Source organism: Oncorhynchus masou, unplaced genomic scaffold, assembly GCF_036934945.1.
Source record: "Oncorhynchus masou masou isolate Uvic2021 unplaced genomic scaffold, UVic_Omas_1.1 unplaced_scaffold_659, whole genome shotgun sequence".
Taxonomy (NCBI): Eukaryota; Metazoa; Chordata; class Actinopteri; order Salmoniformes; family Salmonidae; genus Oncorhynchus; species Oncorhynchus masou.
In genome coordinates, this window is record NW_027013031.1 from 315,212 (window position 1) to 334,868 (window position 19,657).

The window sequence follows — 19,657 nt, forward strand, 5'->3', positions numbered from 1 at the left end:
GTGACCCAACACACCTCCAGGCTGGGTAAGGGCAATTTGATGAAGGAGAGTGATGAAGTGCTGCATCAGATGACCTGGCCTCCGCAATCACCTGACCTCATCCCAATTGAGATGGTTTGGGATGAGTTGGATCGCAGAGTGATGGAAAAGCAGCCAACAAGTGCTCAGCATATGTGGGAACTCCTTCAAGAATGTTGGAAAAGCATTCCAGGTGAAGCTGGTTGAGAGAATGCCAAGAGTGTGCAAAGCTGTCATCAAGGCAAAGGGTGGCTACTTTGAAGAATCTCAAATTTTAAATATATTTTGATTTGTTTAACACTTTCTTGGTTACGACATGATTCCATGTGTTGTTTCATAGTTGACATCTTCACTATTATTCTACAATGTAGAAAACAGTTTAAAAAAATAAAACATAATTGAATGAGTAGGTGTGTCCAAACGTTTGATTGGTTCTGTATATCTAGGAGATATAAGATCAGGCAATATTGTAGTTTTTTGGACATATTTAACAAAAACTACCTCCATACTTCCATTTATTGATTGTTTTTGTACCGGTACCTGGTTACCTTCAGAGGAGTCCTATGACACTTGTGGGGTTCGTAGAGCTAAACGGAGAAGCCCAAACGGTTCTCTGATTTTCGGGATGTCTCGTGTTCTGTCAAACACTGCTTTAGCTCGACCACCTTCCACCGTTGATGCGGAATCCCGGCAGGAGGTTGCGGTGCATTGAGCCCAGGCAAAAATAACCATCTCTATCTTTAAACTGACACGTTTAGGTGGGGATTTTTGTATTATCTCACTGAGATTGACGCACTAAACTCTTAAGGATTAACATTACTGCATGACAATGAGCGGATTGACGTTAAAACGGGCAGTATTCCCTCCAAATTGCGTTCGACAACATTTCTACCAAGGCAGAGAGACAGACTGCGACGCGCTCTTACAGCAGCGGACGCATCAATTCAGACTACAAGCCTAATGTTTACCATTAACAATCACTGAATGTCATTTCACTTCTCGTTTATTTTGTAACAGATCTCTTTCCATTCATCAAACGACCGGCGCACAGTGGACAAACATGCCAACAGGAGCACCTTTAGGGAAGTGATTATTTGACAATCAGCTGAAAACACGACTGGTTGTGTTTATAACACATTTAAAAGGGAATACATTTTAAAAGTTATACGATTAATCCTTAATAGGTCTATTAGACCCAAAGGACATTCTACATTAATAGGGATTATTTAATCGTTTTGATGTCTTCACTATTATTCTACAATGTAGAAAATAGTAATGCAAATAAATAAAAACCCTGGAATGAGTAGGTGTGTCCAACCTTTTGACTGGTACTGTATATTGGCCATCCTTGAGTTGCCCGTCCCTGATCTACATACTTGAAACATCCTCTTTATCTGAACATAGAACTCCCTTCGTTATACTGTAGGTCCTATGTGTAAGTCAATTTATTCAACCTTTAAGGTTTTTTTAGGGGTAAATCCACGTTTTTCCATATCAATTCAGATCAAATGAATTTTAAAATCAAAACAAACGGCTCTTTAAATCACAATTCACAATTACACAGAATTCAACAGAACATTTTGCCCACACAATATTACATTCATCACTTTTAAACTTATTTTAAAGGGCCAAGGCAGTCAACTTTCCTGTGTTTGATATATTTCCACGCTATGATGCTGGAATAATACTGTGAAATTCATAATGCTGTTTGAAACGACCGTCTGAAATTTCAGTCTGTTTTGGTGGGATGGAGTTTTGGCCTGCCTGGTGACGTAACCAGGCGGTTAATTAGTTAATAGACCAATAAGAGCTCGAAATCTCTCTGCCAATAACAGCTAGTTTCCCCCTCACCACTCCGACAGTCCTAGCAAAATTCTTGCTTGAGATATTACTCTTTGCTAAGAAGCTATTTTATTTATTTATTTTCAATTTAAATTGTCTAAAAGAATCACAGAAATGTACTAATTCGTCAGAAACGATTTGATATTCAGATAAAAAAAGAGCTGCAGCATTGGGCCTTTAAAAGCTCTAGTCCCTCGGCAGCTAGAGGGCGCTGTTACACGCGCTAGTGTTACAAGGAGCAGATGGCACCACAGACTAGACTTTCTGGAGGTCAGTTATATTCAGCATTATTTCATCTGTTGACTGTTATATCAACAAACACAAAACCTCTTGAATTGTAATATAATATGTAATATGACTGTCAATACAGACAGTGACATGTAATGTCTAGGCTTCACCTAGAGACACTGTACAAGATGGTGAGACAGACAGTTCCGGAACACCTCTGTTCCGGAACACCACCAACAGAAGAACGCTTTACTTGTCTTTCTTTTTCTTCAGACCTGAAACAACAAATACCACACACACACACACACACACACACTGGGCAGTGAGGTCCACTAGTGAGTGTGTGTGTGGGTGTGTTGTCGCCATGATAACAATGGGCACGGTTGTATTCCACTGAGCAGATTTAGAGAGACCCAGACCCAGGGTATATACAGTAATAAAGAGCCATCATGGTATGTCTAGTTTATCTCTGGGTAGCTGACTGGCTGATGCTCTGTGAAGGAAGACAACTAGCAGGGCAGTTTGGCAGCTTCCAGAATGACAAACAGCTTCTAGAAAAGAAACATAAAAATATTCTAGAACATAAAAACAGCTTCTAGAACAGTAAACAAACAGCTTCTAGAATGAAACCAACAGCTTCTAGAAAAGAAACATAAAAAGATTCTAGAACGTAAACAAACGGCTTCTAGAATGTAAACAAACAGCTTCTAGAAAAGAAACATAAAAAGATTCTAGAACGTAAACAAACAGCTTCTAGAATGTAAACAAACCGCTTCTAAAAGGTAAATAAATAGCTTCTAAATGTAAACAAACCACTTCTAGAATGTAAACATAAACAAGCCAGAATCTTCTGTGATGTTTGCACACATTAGTTTAGGGGGCATCTGAAACCACTATTACCTTACAAAGTGCACTGGTGGTAAAGGCTCAGCTGGCCATCATTGATGCACTACATAGGGAATAGTGTATGACTGGTCGGCAGAGTGGCTACTGGGTGGAGGGAGATATTGCACTTGGTCACGTTAACATCATAGTGGTGAAAGTTACTATCTACAGTCACTGTCAGACACACAAGACAGTTTGGCACTTAGTCAGTCTTACAGAACATGCAGGTAACACCGAACCCAAGAACAGAACATCCTCTTAAAAACATTACCATGGAGGGACTGTACATGTAACTAGGTCCCCTTCAGCGCTTTCAGCACTTTGTTCTCTAGTGGATAGGACCTGGTATGTGGGGACAGGGAGTTGGGGACTAGGGAGGGACTAGTATATGAGGACAGGGAGGGACTAGGGGGACAGGGAGGGACTAGTATATGGGGACCTGGTATGTGGGGGCAGGGGCTTCCAGCCCCTCTGTGAACGGGGGGCTCTGGTAGTTGTCGCTGGGCTCGATGGTGCCCCCGGTGGTGGTGGTGGGGGGGTATGGTGTTACCGGCACGACTCCGTCCAGATGGTCGGTGGTGAAGAGGGTCATGTCTGTTCCCAGGAGATATTTCTGGACTGCACGCACCGTCAGACCAGCCTGGAGGGAGAAGAAGAACAAGGAGAGGAGGAGGAGGAGGAGGAGAAGAAGAATGAGGAGGAGGAGGAGGAGGAGGAGGAGAAGAATGAGGAGGAGAAGAAGAATGAGGAGAAGAAGAAGAATGAAGAGGAGGAGGAGGAGGAAAAGAATGAAGAGGAGGAGGAGGAGGAGAAGAAGAATGAAGAGAAGGAGGAGGAGGAGAAGAATGAAGAGGAGGAGAAGAAGAATGAAGAGGAGGAGGAGGAGAAGAAGAATGAAGAGAAGGAGGAGGAGGAGGAGAAGAAGAATGAAGAGGAGGAGGAGGAGAAGAAGAATGAAGAGAAGGAGGAGGAGAAGAAGAATGAAGAGGAGGAGAAGAAGGAGAAGAAGAATGAAGAGGAGGAGGAGAAGAATGATGAGGAGGAGGAGGAGAAGAAGAATGAGGAGGAGGAGGAGGAGAAGAAGAATGAAGAGGAGGAGGAGGAGAAGAAGAATGAAGAGAAGGAGGAGGAGGAAAAGAATGAAGAGGAGGAGGAGGAGGAGAAGAAGAATGAAGAGAAGGAGGAGGAGGAGAAGAATGAAGAGGAGGAGAAGAAGAATGAAGAGGAGGAGGAGGAGAAGAAGAATGAAGAGAAGGAGGAGGAGGAGGAGAAGAAGAATGAAGAGGAGGAGAAGAAGAATGAAGAGGAGGAGGAGGAGAAGAAGAATGAAGAGGAGGAGGAGGAGGAGAAGAAGAATGAAGAGAAGGAGGAGGAGAAGAAGAATGAAGAGGAGGAGGAGGAGAAGAAGAATGAAGAGGAGGAGAAGAAGGAGAAGAAGAATGAAGAGGAGGAGGAGGAGAAGAAGAATGAGGAGGAGGAGAAGAAGAATGAAGAGGAGGAGGAGAAGAATGAGGAGGAGAAGAATGAAGAGGAGGAGAAGAAGAATGAAGAGGAGGAGAAGAATGAAGAGGAGGAGGAGGAGGAGAAGAATGAAGAGGAGGAGGAGAAGAATGAGGAGGAGAAGAATGAGGAGGAGAAGGAGGTGAAGAAGAATGAAGAGGAGGAGGAGGAGGAGAAGAAGGAGGTGAAGAAGAATGAAGAGGAGGAGGAGGAGGAGAAGAATGAAGAGGAGGAGGAGGAGAAGAATAAAGAGGAGGAGGAGGAGAAGAAGAATAAAGAGGAGGAGGAGGAGGAGGAGAAGAAGAATGAAAAGGAGGAGGAGAAGAAGAATGAAGAGGAGGAGGAGGAGGAGGAGAAGAAGAATGAAGAGGAGGAGGAGAAGGAGGAGGAAAAGAAGGAGGTGAAGAAGAATGAAGAGGAGGAGGAGAAGAAGAATGAAGAGGAGGAGGAGGAGGAGAAGAAGAAGAATGAAGAGGAGGAGAAGAATGAGGAGGAGGAGGAGAAGGAGGTGAAGAAGAATGAAGAGGAGGAGGGAGGAAGAGAAGAAGAATGAAGAGGAGGAGTAGAAGAATTAAGAGGAGAAGGAGAAGAATGAGAAGGAGAAGAATGAGAAGGAGAAGAATGAGGAGGAGAAGGAAGAAGAGGAGAAGAGAAGAATAATGAAGAGGAGGAGGAGAAGGAAGAAGAGGAGGAGAAGGAAGAGTAGGAGGAGAAGGAGAGGAGGAGCAGAAGAATTAAGAGGAGAAGGAAGAGGAGAAGGAAGAAGAGGAGGATGAGGAGAGGAGGAGAAGGAAGAGGAGTAGGAGGAGAAGGAGAAGTACAATGCCACAGTGCAGTGCCCCTGGAGCAGCTATAGGGTGTGTGTGTGTGTGTGTGTGTGTGTGTGTGTGTGTGTGTGTGTGTGTGTGTGTACCCAAGTGAGGATGGAAAAGAATGAGAAGGCGATAGATGCCCTGGCTGCGTCAGCCCCCTGGTTGAGTGGCAGGTCCTCAGGGGCGGTCCTAGACCACTGATTGGCCAGGAAACAGAAACTCACAAACCACAGGAACGTCCAGAAACCTGAAAACCACCAATCACAGCACACAGTCAGAGGACAGCCAACCAATCACAGCATACACATTGAAATAAAGTGTCCGTCTGTGTGTTTTAGCCTACCTGAAACCCCCACCTCCAGCATCACAGCCTTCTTCCTGTCCTTAATAGAGCTGATCTGTTGAAACTTCACATCCAACAGGAAGAAGAAGGAGCACAGCAACAAGCCCACCAAACCACAGAACACTCCGTAGTTACACGCATCCGCGTTCTTATTGAACACGCAGTGGAGACGTTCACTACCCAGGTTCACATAGCCCTCATTCACTATAGAGGCAAACACCACCAGGGAGAATACCTGAAGAGAAGAGGGGAGGAGAGGGGAGGGGGAGAAGAGACGTTCACTACCCAGGTTCACATAGCCCTCATTCACTATAGAGGCAAACACCACCAGGGAGAATACCTGAAGAGGAGAGGGGAGGAGAGGGGAGGGGAGGGGGAGAAGAGACGTTCACTACCCAGGTTCACATAGCCCTCATTCACTATAGAGGCAAACACCACCAGGGAGAATACCTGAAGAGAAGAGGGGAGGAGAGGAGAGGGGAGGGGAGGGGAGGAGAGGGGAGGGGGAGAAGAGATGTTCACTACCCAGGTTCACATAGCCCTCATTCACTATAGAGGCAAACACCACCAGGGAGAATACCTGAAGAGGAGAGGGGAGGGGAGGGGAGGGGAGGGGGGGGGAGGGGAGGGGGAGAAGAGACGTTCACTACCCAGGTTCACATAGCCCTCATTCACTATAGAGGCAAACACCACCAGGGAGAATACCTGAGGAGGAGAGGGGAGGAGAGGGGTACACCTGTGTGAACCAAAAGTGCAGACTTATTTAATGTATTAATTAAATTAAATACATATAACATTTATTTGTTATTTGTAAACGCAGGTTCCCCTTTATCTCATATTAGGTTTTGTTTGAACACCTGATAACGTTCAGTTTAAAAAATATTCACAAATAGAGAAAATCAGAAAGGGGACACATCCTTTTCCAAGGCAGATAGATCGCTGTAGATCCACCCGGGGTATTAGCACACACTGTAGATCATCACTCTGTAGTAGAACTATCCGGTCACTATAACGACAAACCACCCGGGGTATTAACATGTCTATATATCATCACTCTGTAGTGGAACTATCCGGTCACTATAACGACAAACCACCCGGGGTCCTAACACGCGGAGAATGATCCACACTGGCCAATAGAGAGAGAGAGGATGCGAGGCCACTCTACGGTCCCCTCCCGAGGAGTGGTGGAATGTTCCATATCACAAACCCACAGCCTATATACACACGAAATATAATAATAACACTATAGACCTGCTTAAGGCCTACAGATAGACATCACAAAGATACGTTTCTCTCAACGCAACATTCTAGTTATCATCTGAAGCCTAGCTACCTAATTCAATACATTTTAAGGCCACATTCATTTGTTGACATTCTTTACAAATCTGTTTTATAAAACGACCGGAGGTTCTAAAACATGGTACATATCTGTGTATCTGAACAGGATGGACCGTTCTTCGACAGCCTCCTCTCCCCTGGACCCCGTCCATCTATAAGCCTACTGCCGTTTCCAGACTCTTATCTGCGGCGCTCTACGGAGCGATCACTCGCCACCGAGCGGCAGGCCGAGGGAGGACGCCCCGACAGACCCCGTTGTCGGTCTCTTACCCAGGACAGGACCCTGAGGATGGTGGTCGGCTGCTTGATGAAGGAAACCGGGTCGAAGGCAGCACCCGCCAGGCCCGCTCCGAACGATCCCACTCCGTCCATCTTCTCTCTCTCTCTGTTCTCTGGGTGCGCTACCTTGCGTCAGGCTCCAGGCTGGGTTTGGTACTGTCTTGTAGTGTAGGGAAGGGTCCTGCGCGCACACGATGTGCACGCTGCTACTGGGCGGGGCGTGCTCGACGAAGCGGGAACACGCACAGGGCTGCTGTGGCATGAAAACAGCAGTAGCATCTACTGTTGAGGAGGTAGGAGGTCTAGACTACACATCTGTTGGAGGTATAGGAGGAAGGAGGTCTCGACTACACATCTGTTGAGCTATAGGAGGTCTTGACTACACATCTGTTGAGGAGCTGTAGGACTCAGACTGACAGGTATAATTGCCCAGAAGACAGACATCAACGGATCATAGATAGATCATACACTAACATCTACTATATAGATCATACACTAACATCTACTATATAGACCATACACTATATAGATCATACACTAACATCTACTATATAGATCATACACTATATAGATCATACACTATATAGATCATACACTAACATCTATTATATAGATCATACACTAACATCTACAATATACTGTAGATCATACACTAACATCTACTATATAGATCATACACTATATAGATCACACACTAACATCTACTATATAGATCATACACTATATAGTTCATACACTAACATCTATTAAATATATCATACACTAACATCTACTATATAGATCATACACTAACATCTACTATATAGAGCATACACTATATAGATCATACACTAACATCTACAATATACTGTAGATCATACACTAACATCTACTATATAGATCATACACTATATAGATCACACACTAACATCTACTACATAGATCATACACTATATAGTTCATACACTAACATCTATTAAATATATCATACACTAACATCTACTATATAGATCGTAACCTATATAGATCATACACTAACATCTACTATATAGATCATACACTATATAGATCATACACTATATAGATCATACACTAACATCTACTATATATATCATACACTAACATTTACAGTAAAGATCATACACTAACATCTACTATATAGATCATACAATATATAGATCATACACTAACATCTAATTTATAGATCATACTCTATATAGATCACACACTAACATCTACTATATAGATCATACACTATATAAAGTATACACTATACAGATCACACACTATATAGATTATACACTATTAAGATCATACACTATATAGATCATACACTAACATCTACTATATAGATCATACACTAACATCTTCTATATAGATCATACACTATATAGATAATAAACTAACATCTACTATATAGATCATACACTAACATCTACTGTATAGATCATACACTATATAGATAATAAACTAACATCTACTAAATAGATCATACACTATAAAGATCATACACTATATAGATCAAACACTATATAGATCATACACTAAGTAGATTAAACATTATATAGATCATACACTATATAGATCATACACTATATAGATCATACACTAACATCTACTATATAGATCATACACTATGTAGATTAAACATTATGTAGATCATACACTATATAGATCATACACTATATAGATCATACACTATATAGATCATACATTATATAGATCATACACTATATAGATCATACACTAACATATACTATATAGATCATACACTATATAGATAATACACTAACATCTACTATGTAGATCATACACTATATAGATCACACACTTTAACTCTGCCTACATGTACACTACCGGTCAACAGTTTTACTCAATCAAGGGTTTTTCTTTATTGTTACTATTTTCTAATAGTAATAGTGAAGACATCACAACAAATAGCCTTGATGGCAGCTTTGCACACTTTTGGCATTCTCTCAACCAGCTTCCCTGGAATGCTTTTCCAACAGTCTTGAAGGAGTTTCCACATATGCTGAGCACTTGTTGGCCTCTTTTCCTTCACTCTGCGGTCTGACTCATCCCAAACCATCTCAATTTGGTTGAGGTCGGGGGATTGTGGAGGCCAGGTCATCTGATGCAGGACTCCATCACTCTCCTTCATGGTCAAATATCCCTTACACAGCCTGGAGGTGTGTTGGGTCATTGTCCTGTTGAAGAAATGATAGTCCCACTAAGAGCAAACCAGATGGGATGGCGTATCACTTCAGAATGCTGTGGTAGCCATGCTGGTTAACTGTGCATTGAATAAAATAAAATAAATCACAGACAGCGTCACCAGCAAAGCACCTCCACATCTCCTCCTCCATGCTTCATGGTGGGAACCACACATGCAGAGATCATCCGTTCTGCCACACCTCATCTCACAAAGACAAAGCGGTAGGAACCAAAAATCTCAAATTTGGACTCGACCAAAGGACAAATATCTACCGGTCTAATGTCCACTGCTCGTGTTTCTTGGCCCAAGCAAGTCTCTTCTTATTATTGGTGTCCTTTGGTAGTGGTTTCTTTGCAGCAATGCAACCATGAAGGCCTGATTCACACAGTCTCCTCTGAACAGTTGATGTTGAGATGTGTCTGTTACTTGAATTCTGTGAAGCATTTATTTGGGCTTCAATTTCTGAAGCTGGTAACTATAATGAACTTATCCTCTGTAGCAGAGGTAACTATGGGTCTTCCATTCCTGTGGCAGTCCTCATGAGAGCCAGTTTCATCACAGCGCTTGACGTTTTTTGCGACTGCACTTGAAGAAACGTTCAAAGTTCTTGACTGACCTTCGTGTCTTAAAGTAAAGATGGACTGTCGTTTCTCATTGCTTATTTGAGCTGGGCTATGAGGGCTATCTTCTGTATACCACACTTACTAAGTCACAACACAACTGATTGGCTCAAACGTATTAAGGAAATAAATTCCATAAATAAAGGCAGCACACCTGTTAATTGAAATGCATTCCAGGTGACTACCTCATGAAGCTGGTTGAGAGAATGCCAAGAGTGTGCAATGCTGTCATCAAGGCAAAGGGCTGCTATTTGAAGAATCTCAAATATAAAATATATTTTGATTTGTTTAACTCTTTTTTTTGGTCACTACTTGATTCCATATGTCAATAGTCCTGTAGTCAATTCACTATTATTCTACAATGCAAAAATAAATAAAAACCCTTGAATGAGGTGTTCTAAAACTTTTGACCGGTAGTGTATATATATTACCTCAATTACCTCAACTAACCAGTGCCCCCGAACATTGTATATAGCCTCCACATTGACTCTGTACCGGTACCCCCTGTATATAGCCTCCACATTGACTCTGTATCGGTACCCCCTGTATATAGCCTCCTCATTGACTCTGTATCGGTACCCCCTGTATATAGCCTCCACATTGACTCTGTATCGGTACCCCCTGTATATAGCCTCCACATTGACTCTGTATCGGTACCCCCTGTATATAGCCTCCTCATTGACTCTGTATCGGTACCCCCTGTATATAGCCTCCTCATTGACTCTGTATCGGTACCCCCTGTATATAGCCTCCACATTGAATCTGTATCGGTACCCCCTGTATATAGCCTCCTCATTGACTCTGTATCGGTACCCCCTGTATATAGCCTCCACATTGACTCTGTATCGGTACCCCCTGTATATAGCCTCCACATTGACTCTGTATCGGTACCCCCTGTATACAGCCTCCACATTGACTCTGTACCGGTCCCCCCTGTATATAGCCTCCACATTGACTCTGTACCGGTACCCCATGTATATAGCCTCCACATTGACTCTGTATCGGTACCCCCTGTATACAGCCTCCACATTGACTCTGTACCGGTACCCCTGTATATAGCCTCATTACTAACTGGTATCCCCTGTATATAGCCTCCACATTGACTCTGTACCGGTACCCCCTGTATATAGCCTCCACATTGACTCTGTACCAGTACCCCCTGTATACAGCCTCCACATTGACTCTGTATCGGTACCCCCTGTATACAGCCTCCACATTGACTCTGTATCGGTACCCCCTGTATATAGCCTCCACATTGACTCTGTATCGGTACCCCCTGTATACAGCCTCCACATTGACTCTGTATCGGTCCCCCTGTATATAGCCTCCACATTGACTCTGTATCGGTCCCCCTGTATACAGCCTCCACATTGACTCTGTATCGGTACCCCCTGTATATAGCCTCCACATTGACTCTGTATCGGTACCCCCTGTATACAGCCTCCACATTGACTCTGTATCGGTACCCCCTGTATATAGCCTCCACATTGACTCTGTATCGGTACCCCCTGTATACAGCCTCCACATTGACTCTGTATCGGTACCCCCTGTATATAGCCTCCACATTGACTCTGTATCGGTACCCCCTGTATACAGCCTCCACATTGACTCTGTATCGGTCCCCCCTGTATATAGCCTCCACATTGACTCTGTATCGGTACCCCCTGTATATAGCCTCCACATTGACTCTGTATCGGTACCCCCTGTATATAGCCTCCACATTGACTCTGTATCGGTACCCCCTGTATAAAGCCTCCACATTGACTCTGTATCGGTACCCCCTGTATATAGCCTCCACATTGACTCTGTATCGGTACCCCCTGTATACAGCCTCCACATTGACTCTGTATCGGTACCCCTGTATATAGCCTCCACATTGACTCTGTATCGGTCCCCCTGTATACAGCCTCCACATTGACTCTGTACCGTAACACCCTGTATATAGCCTCCACATTGACTCTGTATCGGTCCCCCCTGTATACAGCCTCCACATTGACTCTGTACCGTAACACCCTGTATATAGCCTCCACATTGACTCTGTACCGGTACCCCCTGTATACAGCCTCCACATTGACTCTGTATCGGTACCCCCTGTATACAGCCTCCACATTGACTCTGTACCGGTACCCCCTGTATACAGCCTCCACATTGACTCTGTACTGGTACCCCCTGTATATAGCCTCCACATTGACTCTGTACCAGTACCCCCTGTATACAGCCTCCACATTGACTCTGTATCGGTACCCCCTGTATACAGCCCCCGAACATTGACTCTGTACCGGTACCCCCTGTATATAGCCTCCACATTGACTCTGTATCGGTACCCCCTGTATATAGCCTCCACATTGACTCTGTATCGGTACCCCCTGTATATAGCCTCCACATTGACTCTGTATCGGTACCCCCTGTATATAGCCTCCACATTGACTCTGTATCGGTACCCCCTGTATATAGCCTCCACATTGACTCTGTACCGGTACCCCCTGTATATAGCCTCCACATTGACTCTGTATCGGTACCCCCTGTATATAGCCTCCACATTGACTCTGTACCGGTACCCCCTGTATATAGCCTCCACATTGACTCTGTACCGTAACACCCTGTATATAGTCTCCACATTGACTCTGTATCGGTCCCCCCTGTATACAGCCTCCACATTGACTCTGTACCGTAACACCCTGTATATAGCCTCCACATTGACTCTGTATCGGTACCCCCTGTATATAGCCTCCACATTGACTCTGTATCGGTACCCCCTGTATATAGCCTCCACATTGACTCTGTATCGGTACCCCCTGTATATAGCCTCCACATTGACTCTGTATCGGTACCCCCTGTATATAGCCTCCACATTGACTCTGTACCGGTACCCCCTGTATATAGCCTCCACATTGACTCTGTATCGGTACCCCCTGTATATAGCCTCCACATTGACTCTGTACCGGTACCCCCTGTATATAGCCTCCACATTGACTCTGTACCGTAACACCCTGTATATAGACTCCACATTGACTCTGTATCGGTCCCCCCTGTATACAGCCTCCACATTGACTCTGTACCGTAACACCCTGTATATAGCCTCCACATTGACTCTGTATCGGTCCCCCCTGTATACAGCCTCCACATTGACTCTGTACCGTAACACCCTGTATATAGCCTCCACATTGACTCTGTACCGGTACCCCCTGTATACAGCCTCCACATTGACTCTGTATCGGTACCCCCTGTATATAGCCTCCACATTGACTCTGTACCAGTACCCCCTGTATACAGCCTCCACATTGACTCTGTATCGGTACCCCCTGTATACAGCCCCCGAACATTGACTCTGTACCGGTACCCCCTGTATACAGCCTCCACATTGACTCTGTATCGGTACCCCCTGTATATAGCCTCCACATTGACTCTGTATCGGTACCCCCTGTATATAGCCTCCTCATTGACTCTGTATCGGTACCCCCTGTATATAGCCTCCACATTGAATCTGTATCGGTACCCCCTGTATATAGCCTCCTCATTGACTCTGTATCGGTACCCCCTGTATATAGCCTCCACATTGACTCTGTATCGGTACCCCCTGTATATAGCCTCCACATTGACTCTGTATCGGTACCCCCTGTATACAGCCTCCACATTGACTCTGTACCGGTCCCCCCTGTATATAGCCTCCACATTGACTCTGTACCGGTACCCCATGTATATAGCCTCCACATTGACTCTGTATCGGTACCCCCTGTATACAGCCTCCACATTGACTCTGTACCGGTACCCCTGTATATAGCCTCATTACTAACTGGTATCCCCTGTATATAGCCTCCACATTGACTCTGTACCGGTACCCCCTGTATATAGCCTCCACATTGACTCTGTACCAGTACCCCCTGTATACAGCCTCCACATTGACTCTGTATCGGTACCCCCTGTATACAGCCTCCACATTGACTCTGTATCGGTACCCCCTGTATATAGCCTCCACATTGACTCTGTATCGGTACCCCCTGTATACAGCCTCCACATTGACTCTGTATCGGTCCCCCTGTATATAGCCTCCACATTGACTCTGTATCGGTCCCCCTGTATACAGCCTCCACATTGACTCTGTATCGGTACCCCCTGTATATAGCCTCCACATTGACTCTGTATCGGTACCCCCTGTATACAGCCTCCACATTGACTCTGTATCGGTACCCCCTGTATATAGCCTCCACATTGACTCTGTATCGGTACCCCCTGTATACAGCCTCCACATTGACTCTGTATCGGTACCCCCTGTATATAGCCTCCACATTGACTCTGTATCGGTACCCCTGTATACAGCCTCCACATTGACTCTGTATCGGTCCCCCCTGTATATAGCCTCCACATTGACTCTGTATCGGTACCCCCTGTATATAGCCTCCACATTGACTCTGTATCGGTACCCCCTGTATATAGCCTCCACATTGACTCTGTATCGGTACCCCCTGTATAAAGCCTCCACATTGACTCTGTATCGGTACCCCCTGTATATAGCCTCCACATTGACTCTGTATCGGTACCCCCTGTATACAGCCTCCACATTGACTCTGTATCGGTACCCCCTGTATATAGCCTCCACATTGACTCTGTATCGGTCCCCCCTGTATACAGCCTCCACATTGACTCTGTACCGTAACACCCTGTATATAGCCTCCACATTGACTCTGTATCGGTCCCCCCTGTATACAGCCTCCACATTGACTCTGTACCGTAACACCCTGTATATAGCCTCCACATTGACTCTGTACCGGTACCCCCTGTATACAGCCTCCACATTGACTCTGTATCGGTACCCCCTGTATACAGCCTCCACATTGACTCTGTACCGGTACCCCCTGTATACAGCCTCCACATTGACTCTGTACTGGTACCCCCTGTATATAGCCTCCACATTGACTCTGTACCAGTACCCCCCCTGTATACAGCCTCCACATTGACTCTGTATCGGTACCCCCTGTATACAGCCCCCGAACATTGACTCTGTACCGGTACCCCCTGTATATAGCCTCCACATTGACTCTGTATCGGTACCCCCTGTATATAGCCTCCACATTGACTCTGTATCGGTACCCCCTGTATATAGCCTCCACATTGACTCTGTATCGGTACCCCCTGTATATAGCCTCCACATTGACTCTGTATCGGTACCCCCTGTATATAGCCTCCACATTGACTCTGTACCGGTACCCCCTGTATATAGCCTCCACATTGACTCTGTATCGGTACCCCCTGTATATAGCCTCCACATTGACTCTGTACCGGTACCCCCTGTATATAGCCTCCACATTGACTCTGTACCGTAACACCCTGTATATAGTCTCCACATTGACTCTGTATCGGTCCCCCCTGTATACAGCCTCCACATTGACTCTGTACCGTAACACCCTGTATATAGCCTCCACATTGACTCTGTATCGGTACCCCCTGTATATAGCCTCCACATTGACTCTGTATCGGTACCCCCTGTATATAGCCTCCACATTGACTCTGTATCGGTACCCCCTGTATATAGCCTCCACATTGACTCTGTATCGGTACCCCCTGTATATAGCCTCCACATTGACTCTGTACCGGTACCCCCTGTATATAGCCTCCACATTGACTCTGTATCGGTACCCCCTGTATATAGCCTCCACATTGACTCTGTACCGGTACCCCCTGTATATAGCCTCCACATTGACTCTGTACCGTAACACCCTGTATATAGTCTCCACATTGACTCTGTATCGGTCCCCCCTGTATACAGCCTCCACATTGACTCTGTACCGTAACACCCTGTATATAGCCTCCACATTGACTCTGTATCGGTCCCCCCTGTATACAGCCTCCACATTGACTCTGTACCGTAACACCCTGTATATAGCCTCCACATTGACTCTGTACCGGTACCCCCTGTATACAGCCTCCACATTGACTCTGTATCGGTACCCCCTGTATATAGCCTCCACATTGACTCTGTACCAGTACCCCCTGTATACAGCCTCCACATTGACTCTGTATCGGTACCCCCTGTATACAGCCCCGAACATTGACTCTGTACCGGTACCCCCTGTATACAGCCTCCACATTGACTCTGTATCGGTACCCCCTGTATATAGCCTCCACATTGACTCTGTATCGGTACCCCCTGTATATAGCCTCCACATTGACTCTGTATCGGTACCCCCTGTATATAGCCTCCACATTGACTCTGTATCGGTACCCCCTGTATATAGCCTCCACATTGACTCTGTACCGGTACCCCCTGTATATAGCCTCCACATTGACTCTGTATCGGTACCCCCTGTATATAGCCTCCACATTGACTCTGTACCGGTACCCCCTGTATATAGCCTCCACATTGACTCTGTATCGGTACCCCCTGTATACAGCCTCCACATTGACTCTGTATCGGTACCCCCTGTATATAGCCTCCACATTGACTCTGTATCGGTCCCCCTGTATATAGCCTCCACATTGACTCTGTATCGGTCCCCCTGTATATAGCCTCCACATTGACTCTGTATCGGTCCCCCTGTATACAGCCTCCACATTGACTCTGTACCGGTACCCCCTGTATATAGCCTCCACATTGACTCTGGACCGGTACCCCCTGTATATAGCCTCCACATTGACTCTGTATCGGTACCCCCTGTATACAGCCTCCACATTGACTCTGTATCGGTCCCCCCTGTATATAGCCTCCACATTGACTTTGTATCGGTACCCCCTGTATATAGCCTCCACATTGACTCTGTATCGGTACCCCCTGTATATAGCCTCCACATTGACTCTGTACCATAACCCCCTGTATATAGCCTCCACATTGACTCTGTATCGGTCCCCCCTGTATACAGCCTCCACATTGACTCTGTACCAGTACCCCCTGTATATAGCCTCCACATTGACTCTGGACCGGTACCCCCTGTATATAGCCTCCACATTGACTCTGTATCGGTACCCCCTGTATACAGCCTCCACATTGACTCTGTATCGGTCCCCCCTGTATATAGCCTCCACATTGACTCTGTACCGGTACCCCCTGTATATAGCCTCCACATTGACTCTGTATCGGTCCCCCCTGTATATAGCCTCCACATTGACTCTGTATCGGTACCCCCTGTATACAGCCTCCACATTGACTCTGTACCGGTACCCCCTGTATATAGCCTCCACATTGACTCTGTATCGGTACCCCCTGTATATAGCCTCCTCATTGACTCTGTATCGGTACCCCCTGTATATAGCCTCCCCATTGACTCTGTACCGGTACCCCCTGTATATAGCCTCCACATTGACTCTGTATCGGTACCCCCTGTATATAGCCTCCTCATTGACTCTGTATCGGTACCCCCTGTATATAGCCTCCACATTGACTCTGTATCGGTACCCCCTGTATATAGCCTCCTCATTGACTCTGTATCGGTACACCCTGTATATAGCCTCCTCATTGACTCTGTATCGGTACCCCCTGTATATAGCCTCCACATTGACTCTGTATCGGTACCCCCTGTATATAGCCTCCACATTGACTCTGTATCGGTACCCCCTGTATATAGCCTCCTCATTGACTCTGTATCGGTACCCCCTGTATATAGCCTCCTCATTGACTCTGTATCGGTACCCCCTGTATATAGCCTCCACATTGACTCTGTATCGGTACCCCCTGTATATAGCCTCCACATTGACTCTGTATCGGTACCCCCTGTATACAGCCTCCACATTGACTCTGTATCGGTACCCCCTGTATACAGCCTCCACATTGACTCTGTACCAGTCCCCCTGTATATAGCCTCCACATTGACTCTGTATCGGTCCCCCCTGTATATAGCCTCCACATTGACTCTGTACCGGTACCCCCTGTATATAGCCTCCACATTGACTCTGTATCGGTCCCCCCTGTATACAGCCTCCACATTGACTCTGTATCGGTACCCCCTGTATACAGCCTCCACATTGACTCTGTACCGGTACCCCCTGTATATAGCCTCCACATTGACTCTGTATCGGTACCCCCTGTATATAGCCTCCTCATTGACTCTGTACCGGTACCCCTGTATATAGCCTCCACATTGACTCTGTACCGGTACCCCCTGTATATAGCCTCCACATTGACTCTGTATCGGTCCCCCCTGTATACAGCCTCCACATTGACTCTGTACCGGTACCCCCTGTATACAGCCTCCACATTGACTCTGTACCGGTACCCCCTGTATATAGCCTCCACATTGACTCTGTACCGGTACCCCCTGTATATAGCCTCCACATTGACTCTGTATCGGTACCCCCTGTATACAGCCTCCACATTGACTCTGTATCGGTCCCCCCTGTATACAGCCTCCACATTGACTCTGTACCGGTACCCCCTGTATATAGCCTCCACATTGACTCTGGACCGGTACCCCCTGTATATAGCCTCCACATTGACTCTGTATCGGTACCCCCTGTATACAGCCTCCACATTGACTCTGTATCGGTCCCCCTGTATATAGCCTCCACATTGACTCTGTACCGGTACCCCCTGTATATAGCCTCCACATTGACTCTGTATCGGTCCCCCTGTATATAGCCTCCTCATTGACTCTGTATCGGTACCCCCTGTATATAGCCTCCACATTGACTCTGTACCGGTACCTCCTGTATATAGCCTCCACATTGACTCTGTATCGGTACCCCCTGTATATAGCCTCCTCATTGACTCTGTATCGGTACCCCCCCTGTATATAGCCTCCACATTGACTCTGTATCGGTACCCCCTGTATATAGCCTCCTCATTGAATCTGTATCGGTACCCCCTGTATATAGCCTCCTCATTGACTCTGTATCGGTACCCCCTGTATATAGCCTCCACATTGACTCTGTATCGGTAACCCCTGTATATAGCCTCCACATTGACTCTGTATCGGTACCCCCTGTATACAGCCTCCACATTGACTCTGTACCGGTCCCCCCTGTATATAGCCTCCACATTGACTCTGTACCGGTACCCCATGTATATAGCCTCCACATTGACTCTGTATCGGTACCCCCTGTATATAGCCTCCACATTGACTCTGTATCGGTACCCCCTGTATATAGCCTCCACATTGACTCTGTATCGGTACCCCATGTATATAGCCTCCACATTGACTCTGTATCGGTACCCCCTGTATATAGCCTCCACATTGACTCTGTATCGGTACCCCCTGTATATAGCCTCCACATTGACTCTGTATCGGTACCCCCTGTATACAGCCTCCACATTGACTCTGTATCGGTACCCCCTGTATAAAGCCTCCACATTGACTCTGTACCGGTACCCCCTGTATACAGCCTCCACATTGACTCTGTATCGGTACCCCCTGTATATAGCCTCCACATTGACTCTGTACCGGTACCCCCTGTATATAGCCTCCACATTGACTCTGTACCGGTACCCCCTGTATACAGCCTCCACATTGACTCTGTACCGGTCCCCCCTGTATACAGCCTCCACATTGACTCTGTATCGGTACCCCCTGTATACAGCCTCCACATTGACTCTGTACCGGTACCCCCTGTATATAGCCTTGTTATTGCTGTTCTTTAATTATTTGTTACTTTTCTTTCTTATATTTTACTT

General features: G+C 46.0%; 1 protein-coding gene across 1 annotated transcript; it reads right to left on the reverse strand.

Moving 5' to 3' along the window:
* Positions 1 to 1,670: 1,670 nt before the first annotated feature.
* Positions 1,671 to 7,425, reverse strand: LOC135536744 (synaptogyrin-3-like). Its single transcript, XM_064962995.1, has 4 exons — positions 7,237 to 7,425; positions 5,629 to 5,863; positions 5,387 to 5,532; positions 1,671 to 3,613 (listed from the first exon to the last, which is right to left on the reverse strand). The coding sequence occupies exons 1-4, from the start codon at positions 7,336 to 7,338 to the stop codon at positions 3,398 to 3,400; spliced, it is 699 nt and encodes a 232-aa protein (XP_064819067.1). The 5' UTR covers positions 7,339 to 7,425; the 3' UTR covers positions 1,671 to 3,397.
* Between the last annotated feature and the right edge of the window lie 12,232 nt (positions 7,426 to 19,657).